The sequence below is a fragment of the Empidonax traillii genome, unplaced genomic scaffold, assembly GCF_003031625.1.
Source record: "Empidonax traillii isolate 1590-97213 ecotype Southwest subspecies unplaced genomic scaffold, ASM303162v1 scaffold74:size2480735, whole genome shotgun sequence".
NCBI classification, from domain to species: domain Eukaryota; kingdom Metazoa; phylum Chordata; class Aves; order Passeriformes; family Tyrannidae; genus Empidonax; species Empidonax traillii.
In genome coordinates, this window is record NW_020955267.1 from 1,005,809 (window position 1) to 1,023,061 (window position 17,253).

The 17,253-nt window shown below is 43.7% G+C and overlaps 2 protein-coding genes across 2 annotated transcripts; one reads left to right on the forward strand and one right to left on the reverse strand.

The window, feature by feature from the left end:
• The first annotated feature begins 286 nt into the window (after window positions 1-286).
• Window positions 287-4,144, forward strand: SSTR1 (somatostatin receptor 1). Its single transcript, XM_027880714.1, has one exon. The coding sequence runs from the start codon at window positions 506-508 to the stop codon at window positions 1,751-1,753; it is 1,248 nt and encodes a 415-aa protein (XP_027736515.1). The 5' UTR covers window positions 287-505; the 3' UTR covers window positions 1,754-4,144.
• A 9,785-nt stretch (window positions 4,145-13,929) lies between these two features.
• Window positions 13,930-16,412, reverse strand: CLEC14A (C-type lectin domain containing 14A). The gene has a single exon (XM_027880686.1). The coding sequence runs from the start codon at window positions 16,410-16,412 to the stop codon at window positions 15,213-15,215; it is 1,200 nt and encodes a 399-aa protein (XP_027736487.1). The 3' UTR covers window positions 13,930-15,212.
• Window positions 16,413-17,253: the final 841 nt, after the last annotated feature.

Sequence of the window (17,253 nt, forward strand, 5' to 3'; positions counted from 1 at the left end):
GGGCGAGCAGTGGAGAATGGAGGGGGAAGCGAGGATGGTGATCGGCGGGAGAGGGGATAGGTGTGGGGTGGGGGAAACAATACTGGAGGGGAGAGCAATGCGGGGTCGGGGGGCATTGAACGGTGGGGGGACAGTGGGGACAGAGGACAGGCTGCACTCCAGCAGCCAGCTGCCAGAGCTGCTAACAGCCGGAGGGCGGGATGGGAGGCGGGCGAGGGGAGTAGGGGGGTTGGAAGGGACACCCACTTACGTCTCCTCCCGCATTTTTTTTTTTTCTCTTTCCCTCCTCCTTTCCTTAGCTGGTGACGCGCCGCTGCTATTAATCATTCACCAGCCGGGAAACAGCAATTGCCGCCACTCGGAACGAGCGGCTCCGGCAGCCGCCTCCCTCCCGATGCCCGCGCCCCGCAACCGCCGCGCCGGGAGCCCTGCCGGGATGATGCTGAACCCGGCCGGCGGCGGGGGCCTGCTGCTCTGAGACGGGGCAGGGGGGTCCGGGCAAAGGATGCTCCCCAATGGCACCTGCCCCAGGCTTCCGGGCGGTGCAGGCAGCGACAGCGGCGGCAGCGACAGCGGCGGCAGCGACAGCGGCGGCAGCGACAGCGACAGCGGCGGCAGCGACAGCGGCGACAGCAGTGGTGGCGGAGACGGCTGCGCCTCGGAGGAGGCGGCGGCGCGGGGCATGGACTCGGGCGGCAGGAACTCCTCTGGTGCCCCGAACAGCACCCTGAGTGAGTCTCAGGGCAGCGCCATCCTCATCTCATTCATCTACTCCGTAGTGTGCTTGGTGGGGCTATGTGGCAACTCCATGGTCATCTATGTGATCCTACGTTATGCCAAGATGAAGACGGCCACCAACATCTACATCCTCAACTTGGCCATCGCGGACGAGCTGCTGATGCTCAGTGTCCCCTTTCTGGTTACCTCCACCCTGCTGCACCACTGGCCCTTTGGCTCACTACTCTGCCGCCTGGTGCTCAGTGTGGATGCCATCAACATGTTCACCAGCATCTACTGCCTGACCGTGCTCAGTGTGGACCGTTACATTGCTGTGGTGCACCCCATCAAGGCAGCTAGGTACCGCCGGCCCACTGTGGCTAAGATGGTCAATCTGGGTGTCTGGGTGCTTTCCATCCTCATCATCCTGCCCATCATCATCTTCTCCAACACAGCAGCCAACAGTGATGGAACAGTGGCTTGCAACATGCTCATGCCAGAGCCCACCCAGAGGTGGCTGGTGGTCTTTGTGATCTACACTTTTCTGATGGGCTTCTTGCTGCCTGTAGTGGCCATCTGCCTCTGCTACATCCTCATCATTGCCAAGATGCGTATGGTGGCCCTGAAGGCTGGCTGGCAGCAACGCAAACGCTCAGAACGCAAGATCACCCTCATGGTCATGATGGTGGTGATGGTCTTTGTCATCTGTTGGATGCCCTTCTACATTGTGCAGCTGGTCAATGTCTTTGTAGAGCAGGATGATGCCACCATCAGCCAGCTCTCTGTCATCTTGGGCTATGCCAACAGCTGTGCCAACCCTATCCTCTATGGCTTTCTCTCAGACAACTTCAAGCGGTCCTTCCAGCGGCTGCTCTGCCTCAGTTGGATGGACAATGCTGCAGAGGAACCCATCGACTACTATGCCACTGCTCTCAAGAGCAGGGCATACAGCGTGGAGGACTTTCCCCCAGACAACTTGGAGTCAGGGAGCATGTACAGGAATGGCACTTGCACCTCCAGGATTACCACCCTCTGAGGAAGCATTCCTATTCCCCAGCTCCCCTACTGCCCCTAGGTGGAGGGTGAGCAAGGCCAGGGCTGTGGTGTGGGGTGCTGGGAGGGAGGGGACTTCAGTCCTGACCACCAACAGCAGTGTTAGGCACAAGAAAGAGCAAAGAAAACCCCACATCCTTGATCTGCTGCCCCCGAACTCAGGGAAGCAACAAGGCTGCCTCCCTTGAGAATGGGTGTATTCACTGATGCTTTGATATCCACTTAACAAATTATGGCTCTTGTGGGTTAACTTAGGGTCTGGCAGCCTGGGGTCTGCCACCCCTCTCTGTGTCTGACAAATGGCTGTACAGGTCCTGCAGTGACTCTCCCACCGCCTTTTGTACAGGTTGCCCTTCCCCTTGGCTTGTGGGACCCTCCAGGCCACTGAGTTGAGCCTGCCTCTGTCAAGCCCAGCATCCAGGCTCAGACTCCCTCTGACTGAAAATGACCCTGCTCAACATCTGTCGGTACGTGCCTCCCCCATCAAAGGTTAAATGCTGGAAAATGTCCCCCAACACACATCTTGCCCTCCCCCAGGAAGGAGCAAGTAGCCTCTCTCTGAACCTACCCTTCCCTCCCCCTGGAATAAAATAGAAAGCAGGAAGGAAAAATTTTCACCCCCTAGAAAATAAGCAACATAGTCATAGAGCTGTTTTCTGCTTTGCAGACAGCTTCCACCTCACTGGGGCTTTACCTCTCTCTGCTATACTCAGCAGAAGCAGAGCAGAAAAGGTCTTAGGAAAAAAATCTTATTATTGCTGTGCTTCGGAGCTGCGTGGCAGGTTGCTGATAGTGGGAGATAAACAGTCCTGTGGCTCACAGGGAGCAGAGCAGCAAGCCAGGAGTTGGGGGGGAAATGCCAAACTGGAAATGTTTGAATGTGTCCATACGTACAATAAAGTGTGCTAATAATAAAGTTTAAAGAGAGCACTAGACTGTGAAGCTGCTGTCTTGCACCTGCTCCATCAGCTGCAAAACAGCAATGAAGGGAGCTGAAACAGTTTTTGAGTGATCTGGGTGGCTGCAAAGTCACTTTAGCCTATATGGAAAAAGAGGGATCCATTTCAAAATCTCCATCTGGATCTGAAATAAATACCTGACAGAAAAAGTAGCTGTTTGGTAATAGCTATTACCCTAGCTCCAGTTTCTTCTGTTGCACTAAAAAATATAAAATGTGTTTCATATGTTGCCAATGTAATATACTGATCCACAGCTTCTCAATTTCTGAGAATTCTTGTTTTTAGTGTGTGCCAGACGTCTTGTTTGATTTTTTATTTTATTCTTGTCACTGTGTTGTGAACGTGTTTTCCTGAAGCAATTTATACTTTGTACGTATGTCTATGGTGGCTACTTGCAAGGTTGCGTTTAAAATCAGTGATGCTCAAGAAGGCTCCTTTTCAGATAAAAACATTGTCATTTTTCCTAACTCTTTTATCTACATTGCCTCCCCCAAAAAAATCCTCTCTTGAGTTTTCTCTCTTCCCCTCTTATGACAGAACAATTTTCATATAGAAAAATGAAGCTTTCTTTGATAAATGACAGCTGATTAAACAAAACCTTCTGTCCCTGCTCCCTCTTATCCCAGACATAAGAATCAGTACAGACTGTGTTGAAACAAGCAGCTATGTTTTTTGCTTTCCACCATCTATGCTAACAGTGTCACACAGTGGCAAGTGTCCCAGTAGCTGTGACAAATCACTTCTCTAGCACAATACTGTAGTTGAATTAATTATAACTACCGGCAATCTGATGCAAGAGATTGGAAAAAATCTCTAGTAGCACCATACCCATAGCATTGTACATGTAGCTACAGTGCTTAAGTACAGTGTTCAGTGTAAGGCTGACAGTTAAGGCATCTACGATTTGCGGTGGTGGACTTACTACAGGATTTTGTTAAATTATACCCTTTAACTTTTCTCAGCAGCAAAAAGCAGGATACTACTTTTAGGTACTGTCTAATGAATGTATAAATTTAGTATTTCAAAGTTGTCTGATTCAAAGTCCATAAAAATGAGAGAAAAAAATTCTAACTCACTTCAATGGACTGTGAGTCAGCTCCTTTGAGTTTAAAAACTGCTAATGTGGAAACTGTTACATCTTTATTAAAATATTTCATGATAAGCTTTAACAATTGTACAGTTTCTTTTATTTCACAGTGGATGTTTTTTAAAGAAAACATGAAAACAATAATTTTAGTAATATTTTATATGTACATATGGAGAAATAAGGATGAAATCTCTTTATAAGCTTTATATTTTATTTAATTTTCACAGAAATCAAACATCTGTCAAAATACGAAAATGCCCTTTGATACTCTTGTTGGCCCTTTGTAGGGCTTTACTTAAATTATCACTCACAATATCTTCAAAATAGTTTAAATCTCATAATCTTATGTGATATTTTTCACCCAGACATACTCTTATGTATGGTCAGATAAACAGTCTACTTTCTACTGTTGAATTTGTTTAATGTCAAACACAAATGAAGCAAAAGTTAAAAAGCATAAAGGTTCATACCCCATAGTCAGCTTTAATGAAAAGTTGAACTGGGTTTTGTTCTTTTATTTATTTTTTTTTCTTTTGCCTGTAAACAAGGTTGTGATGGATGACTGCACACCTACCAGCATATGCATTTTAATTTCAGTTCCCCAGGCAGATCTCAGTGGAGGGGTGTTCGCAATGGCGGTGTGTGCCTCAGTAGATGGCAGACTTGCGCTAATTCACTCCCAGCCACTACCACTATGATTACTGGCTAAATTGCCCTATGTGGTTTCAGCTGGAAACAAAATCTGTTTATCCCAAACTAACAGTTCTTCCTGTTATTTTTCACCCTGGGAGAGGTGATCAACAGCAGTAAATCACTCTTAATTTAGCTAGAGAGAAAGTTGGTTCATTCTGTGTTATTATTCTAAACAAAAGTACCAGGAAGAAAAAAAGTTGTCCTCCTGAAATAATGTGTACCAGAAAACAAACAAAACTTTTTAATTCTTTCCATCTGGGAAATAAAACTATTCAGATTTCATATGGAAATTATTTTACCTAATGCTTGATTCACTGGAAAAAAAAAGAGTACAGTGATGTATTTCTTGTGACATTTTGATTCTTTATACAGCTATAACATCATTAATCTGCAAGCAGGTAAACTGTAATTTGTAACCAGTAGTATGTTTTTTGCTTTTTCCCCATGAGTTTTAGTTTACATTTAAAAAATACCACATTCACTTTGTCATGGAAATAGGCCCCATGCTGCCAAAATCCAGGCGACTTGCTCTTGTTTAGCCTGAGACCTATACCCATCAGAGGGACAGCTCCAAACAGTACCTAGTGAACAGACTATTTTCGGTGGCACACATAAGGGAGAGTGGCCTTCACATGGAACACACATCAGGTACCTCTACAGCGTTTTCCCACTCAGAGGAGGATGGCACAGGAAATTATTCTCCTTTCTCACCAGGCTTCCCAGTACAGCAAAGATGACATATCTCATTATCGTGGGGCTGACTGTTACATATAGTCAGTAAGTTCAGTAAGTCTGAACAAGAATGGTCACAGAGGCACTTTATATGTGAGCTATGGATGAAAAAAAGTGGCCGCATACAAATATTCTGCCTCTTCATATGATCCCTACAGCAGAGAACATCACACAGTGTATAGTTTCTTGGCATTCAACAGTTAAAGAACCCATCTGATTTCTTCAGAAAGAAGTAGAATCAGGTTTCTGAATGTGACTAAAGAATTTCTGAAATGTCAGGTTTCCAGAGCATCAGAATAAAATAAAAGGCTTTCTGATTGTTTCTGAAAAATTAAAAATCTTCATTTCTAATGTATGTGGTATGCTTTATTAACACTTTGACTATTCACTGTATTTAAACCAGTTTCCAAAAATCAGAATCTTAATTTTAAATACCAAACCAAATCTTACTGAAATAAAATAACTCAGTAATATTGTACATTCATAAGATATGTAAGATTTGATTTTACTCTGCCATATTTCCAGAACAACCATGACAATTAATTTCTTATAACCCTGATCAAACAACGAAAAAATCCAAGAAAAATTATTTTTAAAAGTCAGAAGAAATTAGCCAACAAAGAAACATCGATCCAGTGTTCTAGACTCAATGATTTCAGTCCCCGAGAAACTTACTTGACACTAGGGTCTACAGACAATGTGAATTATGAATCTCTAGAGGAGAATAAAATATTTCTACTGAACTGTGTATTCAGCACTTCAATCTTCCTCAACACAGGTCTGATAACTGCAGGCTAAGCCACAGGAAGAAAGGATAATTTACTAATTAGATTTCTCTCTAAGAATAATGCTTTTAGATATTACATATTGCACACAGAAACGGCAAAAAAAATCCAGGTGAACCAGAGAGTATTTCAAAGTATGTCACTGAACAAATCAAGCACAATTTTTACAAGGCAGATGCTTTTCAACAAAAAGTAACTATGCCCACTCCCTTCCAGCTTTGTTTCTCCAAAAGCCTATAATGTGAGTCTGGCAGAGCAGCAAGCAGATATGAAGCAGACATAGCAAGGTGCTTTATCCCACCTGAGATATACAGGTTTTTTGTCCAGTCCGGATGGAATACATTTGTCATTATGTGATTATCGTGTCTATATGGGTAGAGTCACCAAGGAACAATATCAATGTACGGGAAATCGATTCTACTCTCCAATACCCCCCTCTCCCCCCAAAAAAAATAAAGCCTTTTCTCTACAGGTTCTTACATTGTGTAATATGACTGAGGGGCCTTGTGGGTTCTTGAGCTTCCTAACTAGAAAAATTCAAATAATGCGTAGCATAAGAGAGTTGTAGGACAGATAACAATTACCAGATTTATGACTTGGGATCTGCTGATCATCATGATGAGCACTGGAATTGGACTGTATTGACTCTGCTTACCTTGTTGGTGATGGTGCTGTTCTCAGTGTACATGTGAACCCTACCAACCCAGGGAGAAGCTGTGAACTTCTGCAAGGATGCCGTAATGCACTGCACTTCATAAAGCTGAACAGTGCTGAGCAATGCCGGTGCCAGTGCCAATAGACTGAGTAAAGCCACAAGTTCAATTCATTCACACAGCACTTGCAGGTACTTAAATTCACAACAGCAAGCTCAAGTGACTGCTGGTCAACTGGAGTGGGTCAAAACATGGCAAGGCTATACAAAGCAAGAACGTGTGAGTGTATACACACATGCAATGTGCATGCATATGTATATATATGCTTCCTTCTCGTATCATATATAAGCACATTGTTTCTTCAGTTATTCAATACGTAATAGGATGAATTAGAATGTATATTGGTTATAAAGGAATTAATGATAATCAGAATTCAGATTCCAGTTGCTTGACAGGTATTTAGGCAATAGTAAGTCTCTGTTTTATTAATTTTGCTACAGAGTTTAAGTCCATGGTTGGAGCTGGTAGAAGAAGATCTTGGAAAAAAAAAAATGACTAGTGTTTGATTTAGAACTAGAGCAGCTATATTTGGAGATATCCCTTTGATATTCAGAAAGTCTGGAGCTTACTAGGACTCAGTGTGAGCTGCAATTGCCCAGCACTTTAGGAAATAACTATCCAAAACTACTACGTGGACCAAGCACATTCTTCCTCAGTTAGGGAAGAAAAACACTTCCATCTGAGGTCTAAAACAAGAAACTAATGCAAGCTCTGATTATGGTCTTTTCACTATTTAGTTAGGTTAAATATGTTACAATACATTGTAAATGTATACAAAAGTGCATTATCTATCAGAGTACCCACTAAGGGCTGGGGTTCTTATTGTTTTCTGGTTTCTGTTAAAAAAAGACATAGATGGATCTTGCCCCCTTACCCAAGTCAACGAAAGGCAAGTCAAAAGGCAAGAAAAATTCGAAAAGTACTGCTTTATTGAGTAGAAAATCAATACCAATATAGTGAGTTTATTTTCCTAACATGGCACAAAAATTATTTTTTATATGATTGGCCACAGAAAGAAAAAAACCTTTTAGATGGTAAACTTACAGTACAATACCCTATACACTGTATGGAAAGAGGCTATGTGTGTGAGGGACAGGTGGGGTTTTAATTGTCCTTGTTGTTATTCCTATTATTTATGGTGGAAAAGAAAGTGGAAGGCTTTCAGGGCTTTATGGGATATCATAGAAGAACAGGCAAAACATTCTAGATATATTCACATCAGGGCAAAAGACTGGATATTTGGGGAAAATGAATATGAAAGAAGGTAAAACTGATGGATATTTGATACTGAACAACCTTAGACAGAAGGAATTTGAAATTGAAAAAATCAAGTCTGCAATGCTCAGGAGAGGTAGTTTTGTTAATAAAAGAGGAAAATAAATGTAGTCCAGTACAGGCATTGTAAAGTAGGACTTGGCTCTATTTTTACATAATTAATTTAATTGTTTAGGGTACAACAAATACATAAACTCCTAACTCACCAAAAAATGTGAAGTTCTCCTTTTTACGTCAGCTGCTCTTTTCAAAGCTGGCTGTTCTTTTTGAAGGTTAGAAAGTATATTAGCATTTTTTTCTAAGAAATGATAATTTAAGTACTTTATTGGATGACTAGAAACAACGGAAAACAAGGTAGAAACAGAGAGATAATATATATTTTTTTGAATGTTCATTTATTTTGGTTTTTTCAGATGCCTTGAATGTCTTGGATTCTTTTCTTCCTTTTATCGTTAAAACAGACAAAAAGACCTAAGAAATTTTTGCTCAATGCCAAATATTGACAAGACAGAAATGGAATACAGAAGCATTTTCACTGCTCTTTCAACTTCACAACGTAAAATTTACTGACTTTCTTACTTCAAAAGCATGTTCAGTGTAATGACTTGGAAAACTGTTTTCTGTAAGAGAAAAAAAAACCAAACTCTTCAGAATGAAAAGGAATGTTCATGCATTCCTTTCCACAGACCTCAAAACTCTGAACTTATTTTAGCATGAAGGCGCAGGCTTCCATTCCCAAAATCTAATCCACAAAGGATTGAAAGTTTCAGTGTACTCATTCAAGAACCTTTCATTAGAACTGAGAGCTAATTCAAATAAGCAAGTAAATAAACTCCATAAGCAGGGAAAAGAAAAATCTCCTGATATATTCATATTTGTGGAAAAACACCTCTGTCATATTTGGACTGAAATAGATTTTAAAGTCCAAAGAAAGACCAGACAGAGTTTTGCTCCAAGAAACTATTCCCACAATCTCAATTTTTACCAAGAAAGAATATTCTCTGTAAATGTATAACTTTATATGCCTAGGTAAAATTTTAATACAAAAGAAGAATATGCATTTAAACCTAAGTCCTTGTCTTTTACTGCAGCAAAGTTAACTTTAAATGGCAAGCCAGTAGGACATTCTTGTGAGAGATCTAAAGTGGATTTATGGAATTGCAATGGATATTAACAGCATGAGTGAGGTCAATTTATCTGAAAGTAATGAAATCTTCCTCATTAGTACCTGCCAGAAGTATAGGTAAGTAAAAGAGAACTTGTGATGTAAAAGTTTGGGATATGTAGTAATATAATGCCATTAAATATAGGGGAGAACTGACCATAATGCACATTGTATAATATTAATAGGTGGATGCTCATGTTGTATATTATCTTCATACTCCTTTAAACTTCAGAATTTATAGAAGAATGAAAACCAAGATTGTTTTACTTAGGAAGACTAATGCATGTGTTCTTATAATTACTTATTCTCTTAGGATATTAGAATTGCTTTAATGGACAAGAATCTGCATCATCATCTCAGTGGCTGGGTATAACTGGAAGGGAAACAATTCACTTACAGTGCCACCAGTAACACTGCAGAGTTGAAAGGGTTATTGCCATGCAGTCTAGGAGACTTGTGTACTGACAAAAAGCTGCATGTACTACTTACACAGTATTCATTACTTGCTCAGAGAAGGAAGAATTTAAACACAAATATATTGGGTTGCAGTTCTTCACAAATTGCTCTAGTGTGGGTTCTTCCCATGGGGTTCAGTCCTTCAGGAACAGACTGCTCCAGCATGGATCCCCCGTGAGGTCACAAGTCCTGCCAGCAATGCTACTGAGCATGGGCTCCTCTCGCCACAGGTTCACAGAGCACCTGCTCTAGCACAGGCTCCTCTGTGGGCTGCAGGTGGATTATCTGTTCCACATGGACCTCCATGGGCTGCAAGGGCATAGCTTAGCTCACAGCCTGCAGGAAAATCTCTGCTCCGGTGCATGGAGCACTTTCTCCCCCTCCTTCTTCACTAACCTTGGTGTCTGCAGAGTTGTTTCTCTCATATATTCTCACTTCTATTGGCTAAAGTTGCTTCTGTGAAGCTTTTTCCTCTCTTCTTAAATAGCTGCTATCACTGCCAGTGACTGATGGCTTGGCCACAGCCAGCAGTTAGCTCTGTTGGAAATGGCAGAATCTTCTAGAAGCTTCTCACAGAAGCCTCACCTGTAGTTGCCCCAATACCAAGAACTTGCCACACAAACTTGTGTTTGTGTAACAAATAACAAAACAAGGTTTTTTTGTGGACCGCTATCATGACAGACTGATTAAATTTTCAGATATGTTTAATAATTTATTCTTGGCACAACTAGTAAGAAAACTCATACAGAAGAAACAGATTCTAATTTTGTCTTTTGAAGTGGACATTACTTGGCTGACTGCAATGTACAAAAAAGGAACAATTTTGAGTATAAACGCTACAAACATTCACTATGCTAATGTTTAATTTCGAAGAAGGGAGGCAGTATATAAATTAAGACAGATGATAAAAAGAAATAAAAGGAGCAGCTAAAGGGTAAAAGCTTTCAGATGGCACCAGAACTATTTACTGATATTACAGATTCAGACTAAACATCTACTACCTATCAAAAGAAGATATTAGAAAAGCTCTTTCCCCTCAAAAAATCTAAAAGGTTAAACAATACATGACAGAAAAGGATGTAATTTAAAGTTGAAGTCATGTGCAAATAACGAAAACAGAACAAAAGGTGAAAATAAACAGTAGCATTTTAAAGTAGGTCAAGAAACAATTATTTGAGGAACATTTGTATAAAGACATAACAACTACCAATGCCAAATTCAGTATAGAAGGAAACCAACCACAGTACTTGCTGCTGATGAGTGATGATCGTATTTCAGAGTGTTTCTGGAAGAAAGAGCCATGAGGAAAAAGCCATGAAATCTTATTGCCTCTGTTTATTATAGACTTTTTTTTCCCTGTGAGGAGACCTGCTGGAGGCCCACAGAGCTCTGTCCTAGAAATTGTCCAGGTCAAATTTCTTATAAATTATTTGGAAAAAAACCTGAGAAATAATACTTATAAAATATCAGCGCAGTTCTCTGCAATTGTCCAAAGAAGCATATGGTTATATTTTAAACTTTTAAAACCCAGAAAATACTGTTAAGCCACCATAGAAAACTATAGTGTACCAACATCTCTAAAAGTTTCTAAATATCGATTTTACAAGGAATCTAATAGTATACAAAGAGGTGCAAAAAAAAAGGATAAGAAAACATTTAGTTCCACAGAATTATTTCTGGAAAAGAAGAAACTAAATAGACTCCTCAACTTGTGAGAGAGATGAATAAAGGACTATATGGTAAAGATATGGGAAATCAAGATGATGAACTGGTCTACTTTTTGATGTGACATGTAAAAAAAATAGTGGAATTGATACAGGATGGTTGGATGCCAAAACAAATAAATCAAATCCAAACTCTGATAGACAAATTGATAGAAGTTGACCAAGTGTGACATGAACTCACTCTTCAACTCTGTCTTTCAACCTTAAGAGTACCCAGGAGAAGCGTCACTTACAGATGTCAGATTTCCTATTCTATTTCCTAAAGCATTTGCTGTTGTGACAGAGACATTACAAATTTAGATAACTTTTAATCTCACTCAAACTATCTGTACTTATGCTCCCATGTTATGTTTCAGGGAACAGTGTATCCCATTCTTATCAGTCTTAAACACAAGCCCTGCTGGTTAGATTCCAAAAACAAAACCATGTTCTTCTGACATGTTACAGCCCATGTGCTGTTCCTGGCTTAATGACTGAAAATGTTCATTTGTTTACAAACCATCACATTTTGAGTAACACCTGAAAAAATATGCAGCAAGAGGATGGTTAGGATGGATACATGCTTGTAAAGATGGTTGCTTGCCTGTCTTCCTTATTTATCCCTCCTCAGCTCATCTTCTCCCTAGACCTGCAGGCTTCTTGATATTTACATTATCTATAAAATACATAATAGTATTGTTTTCCCACCATTCTGACTCGAAATGCATAAGGACTGGCAGGTAGGAGGAAGGAAAGGACATACATGCAGCACCACCACCATGTCTGCCTTCCATGGTTCCACTGCTGCCTACAGTGAAGGAGCCCCCAGCTGGAGTACTGTGTTCTGCTCGGCAGCCTCCAACTAAGAGTAATGTGGACCTGCTGGAGCGAGTCCAGAGAAGCCCACAGAGATGATCACAGGGCTGGAGCACCTCTTCTGTGAAGACAGGCTGCAATAGTTGGGGTTGTTCAACTCGGAAAAGGTTCTAGGGAGACCTTACAGAAGCCTTCCAATACCTCTAGGAAAGCTGGAGAAGAACATTTTACTAGGGCGTGTAGTGACAGTTAGAGGGGGAATGGCTTCAAACTGAAAAAGAGGGTAGGCTTGAATTAGATATTAGAAAGAAATTCTTTACTGTGAGGGTGGTGAGACAATGGACCAGTTTGTCCAGGGAAGTTGTAGATGTTCCACATCCCTAGAAGTGTTAAAGGCCACGTTGAATGGGGCTCTGAGCAACCTGGTCTAGTGGAAGGATGGGAAATAGATGATCTTTAAGGTCCTTTCAGTCCCAAACCATTCTGTGATTCCATAATTCTAGTCAGCAATACAGAAGAAGACTCGCTTGCCAACAGAGGACTCCTTCTTCACATCCACTTTCCAGTCTTCCTATTCCAGACTACAAGTCCAGAGGAGAAAGGCAAGGCTGCATACTGGGGGGAAGAAGTAAAGACAGGAAGTTAAACCTGTTTTGAAGCTCTGGGAATGTGCTTACTGCTGCTGCCCAGCTGTGTTTGCCTTTCAAGTCAGTTTATATCATTAGTGAAATATATGAATCACCATTGTACAGCCTTGATAACTGCCCACATACTGAAGAAACAGAAAATAGTATTTCTAGAAGGAACTAACTTGCATCTACCAGTGATTGAGCTCCATGTTACAAATGAGGAAAGACATATTGGGACTGAGAACACACAAAAAAAATTAAGTGAAAGGAAATTACGCTTCCTGGGGGAAGTACAGAACCATTAATTTTTAAAATCTTCTTTAAGCTATATTATACACTTAAAACAGGAAAAAAGTTATCTGAAGTACTTGAATTTCGTCCATGTCCACTTTCAGATTTCACTTTAATCCCATAGCACATTTAATTAAGCAGTATAGAATATTATTTTAAAAATGTGGGAAAATTAAAATTTTTGTTCTGATTATTTGATGAATACAAGCCATTGAAAATTCACCCCATGTTCATAAATAAAATGTGCAGCTGACAAATGGTGTGTCTACCAGTCAAACTATCTTTGGAGGAATTAAGGAAATCTAAAAATTAGATTTAATAATTGGCAACATGGGACACTTTTCAGGTAACTGCTATAGAAAAGAGATCTGGACAAGAGATCTGGATCTTTCTCTTTGCAGGAACTACCATTTTAAAATGTGGACTCACAGATTCTTTCACTCACCATTTCATTACCATGGTGTTATTATATCCTATCTTCAAGTCTACGACACTATGCATTACCCCAGGGAATTAACAATTTTTTAAAAATCCCACCTCATCAATAGCATTGAAATAACTGAATTATTTTAAATCCTCCACACAAATTTATCCATTCTAAAAATAACAGATACAAAGTTTATATGTGATTTATATGGCTTTAATATGGGGTGACATAATGTTTTTCCTGTACTAGAAAAACAGTTGCAATATAATATGCTTGTATAATGCTCAGTCAAAGGACATGTATGTAATATAAGGGAAAAGGTAAAGATTTGTCTCCATCTCTGGTACATTTTGGAAATATATTTACATTCGATTGTATGTTTTACATACGGTATTACAGTTAAGAATTAAAAGAAAGTTGCATCCAATCCAATTTCAGTTCTTGTTATGATTATCTTTAGTTGTTATGACCTTAGTTATTCTCCTCCTATGGATGTAAACGGCAAACCTTGCACTGAATCTGCCTTGCAGACCACTGAATAATGGTTATGAATCAATAATTTCACTACCCTCCCTGCGTCCCAAAAGACCTGGATGGATCCAGTTAGTTGTGTCTTACTGCACTCAGAAAACCTTGAATCAATATTTAGCATTACCACTTTAATTGAAAAACAACACCATAATAAGAAGAAATGAGCATCAGCACTCTGAACTGCAAAGAAAGCAAGTTCTGTGGCCAGGATGAAAGCTGCTTTACAGGAATCCCCAAGGGAAATCACAGAGGAAGTGTTTACCTCATTTAGCTAGGGGCACAAATGGCTAATATTTCTTTCCTTACTCTCAAGGGACATCGTGGAAAATAATATATCTGACTAAAAAGAATAAGATTTGCATGATGTATTTAGACTCACGTTAACTCCTCTCGCAGTGTGGTGTGTCAGCACCTTGTCTGATTGTAAGGGAGCAACATACTGCATACAGAAAGCAAATTTTGTACCAGCACAACTTACGAGAAAAACTTTGTCCTCTGCTACAATAAAAAAATCATATTCTATGAAGTAAAAAGCAGAGCAGTGATTTAGCTTTTATGTCATTCTTTATTCATTAACTGAAGTATAAAACTGACTTCTCATTAACCTCCTACTGCCTTAGCAATTTAATAACCTTCTAAGTATAGAAATGCTCTCTCATTTTTAAGAATGTTAAGTATGAAAGAGTATGGGTCACAGTTTCATCCAAAATTATGGCAGTTCACCTCTCCAAACGTTCCAGCAATTAGAAAGAAAATTAGAGTCTCCAAGTACCACTCAGGGAAGGAGCGACTTCTAAATTACAAGTGCTCAACGTGGTCCCCTTTATGCTTGCTCTAAGTAAGGCACTGAACGAAGAGGTTTTGAGAGGATAAAACCCCACAACTGTTGCAGCAGCAATCGCACTGTCGGCCAGGATGACATATTTATATTTCACTTATGTCAGCACCTAAATAACTGTTTTTCAGACGGTTAAAAACTCTTGACTGTCCAAAAGCTTCAAACCCTTCAAAAAGGTGCGTGCCCCCGCGTCGGATAATCCGCAAGTCCTGCCCAGCCAAGTCCCACGGCACCTCTCCCTCGGCTCCCCGCGGCAGGAGAGACGTGGGCATCCGAGCGCTGGCCCGGGGTAGGAGCTGCCGCTCGGGGCAGCCCCGAGGGACGCGGCCCCGCCGCCTGGGACTAGTCACTGCCCGCTGCTCCGCTCGGCTCCGCGGAACCCGCCTCCGCCTTGCTGCCGGCCTCGGGCGACTCCTTGTCCCCGCGGCCCTCGGATTTCTTATTGAAGCAGATCTTGAAAACCCCCAGGACGGTCATGACCAGGATGACCAGCACCACCACCGCGACCGTCACCAGGACGAAAACGTAGTTGGAGGAGGAGGAGGGCAGCGGAACAGCCGTCTTCTGTCCGCCGGCGGCCACGGTGGTAGCGGCGGGCGGCCCCGCGGAACTACCGGGTGTCGGGATGGAGGGATGCCGCCCCTCCGCCCCGGCACCCGGAGACCCGGCGGGGCCGCTTGCCCCCGTGCCCGGGCAGGGAGTACCGTCCCGCCCGCCCGGGGTGCAGACACAGGCGAAGCCGCCGGAGGCATCGCGGCACCCGGCAGCCTCGGCGCACTGCACGCTGCCGGGGCTCCGGCGGCCCCAGAGGCAGGGGCAGAGGGGCTCCTCTGCTGCCTTCCAGGCGAAACCGCCAGGATCGGACTGGCACGTGAGCTGCACCTCCCCGCCGCGGCACGCCACGGTCAGCACAGTGCCCGGCGGGCTGAAGCCGGGGCCGGCGCTACCCTCCCCGAAGGGGAGGCGGTAGTCGAAGTTGAGAGCGCCCGCGGGGATGAGGTCGGGACAGGTGCCCTCGTACTGGTACTTGCAGACGTAGCCTGGGCTCTCCCGATGGCAGACCCGCTCCTCCCAGCCCCAGCTGGGGCTGCTCTCGGGGACGGCCACCAGGTGCAGCCCAGCGCAGCGCGCACTGAGGCAAGACCGCACGGGCTCCTTCACCCACCGGCCGAGCGCCGCCGGCACCTCCTGCGGGGCCGTCCCGCCCCCGACGCCCTCCCAGGTGAAGCCGCGGAGCGGCTGCTCCGCATGGGTGCAGGTGGAGGCGTTCCTCTTCAGCCCGACCCAGAGCAGCGCGGGCGCCGCCGCCTCTGCCACGAGCCCCAACAGCAGGCGCAGCTCCGGCTCGCCGCTGACCCAGGCGAGGCCGCCCTGCCGCTGGCCGCAGGCGCCGCTGGCCGCGGAGTAGGAGGCGTTGTCGAGGTGGACGCTGAAGCAGGTGCCGGCGGGCGAGCAGCGCACCGCGACCCGCGGCGGCGGCGGGGGCCGGCTCAGGGCGCAGGCCGCGGCCAGGAGCAGGCACCAGGGCCCAGCCCGCCTCATGCCGGCGGCGCGGGGTGCCCGGCAGCTCTGGTGGCGTTCGGCCCCGGCTCGGACTGGCCCCCGCCGTACCCGCGCCCACGGCCCTCCCCCGGGCCTGCCGGAGGAAACGTGTCGGGGGCCGGGGCTGACCTCGGCATCCTCTGTCTGGGTGGGGGACAAGTAGTTCGCTGAGCCGCCTGGAAGCGCTCGCCCATCCCGGTGGGCGGGTGTCCAGCTGCGGGGAAGGACGGTGCCAGCAGCAGCGCTGCCGGAGGGGCCAAGGGGTGGCGAAGCCCAGAGCCACAGCGCTGGGACGGAGGTCACCGTCCCCGTCTCAGGCCCTTGTTCCCAAGATGCCCGGGCCCGTCTTAAAAGCTTCTTGTAGAGCACTTCCAGGAGAAAAGCGGTCCAGCTTCAGTGATCTCTTCCTTGAAGGACAGAGGCTTTTGGATTAGGTGAGGCTGTGCAATCCACCCCTTAGCTCCCCAGATACGAAATGATTTAACACTCAAAAAAACTGATTCAGCTTATGGTTTTCCAGCAGGTTGGCCTAAGTGCATCTCACATTAGGTGCCAACGATGACTTCCAGTAGGTTGTTCTTGAATGAGTTTAACTGTTCCACTGTAACTGCTTCTCTGTATGCAGTCCCTATATCACCTCGTTTTTATACTCCTTACTGTTATTTCTGTATGCTGTTATCTGATGTATACATTCAGATACAGCGCACGTCCAAGTTTCTTCCGCAAGAATTTTATGTGGCACAAAACTGCAGGCACATGTGTGCACTTCATTTTTCCATTTTACTTTGGAAGAACCCCTATTAATGTTTTTGGTTTTGCGAGTGTCATATAATAAAAATTT

Bases quoted from the DNA above. Each gene is read 5' to 3' on its own strand.
- SSTR1 (XM_027880714.1), top strand. From the start codon at position 506: ATGCTCCCCAATGGCACCTGCCCCAGGCTTCCGGGCGGTGCAGGCAGC.
- CLEC14A (XM_027880686.1), bottom strand. From the start codon at position 16,412: ATGAGGCGGGCTGGGCCCTGGTGCCTGCTCCTGGCCGCGGCCTGCGCC.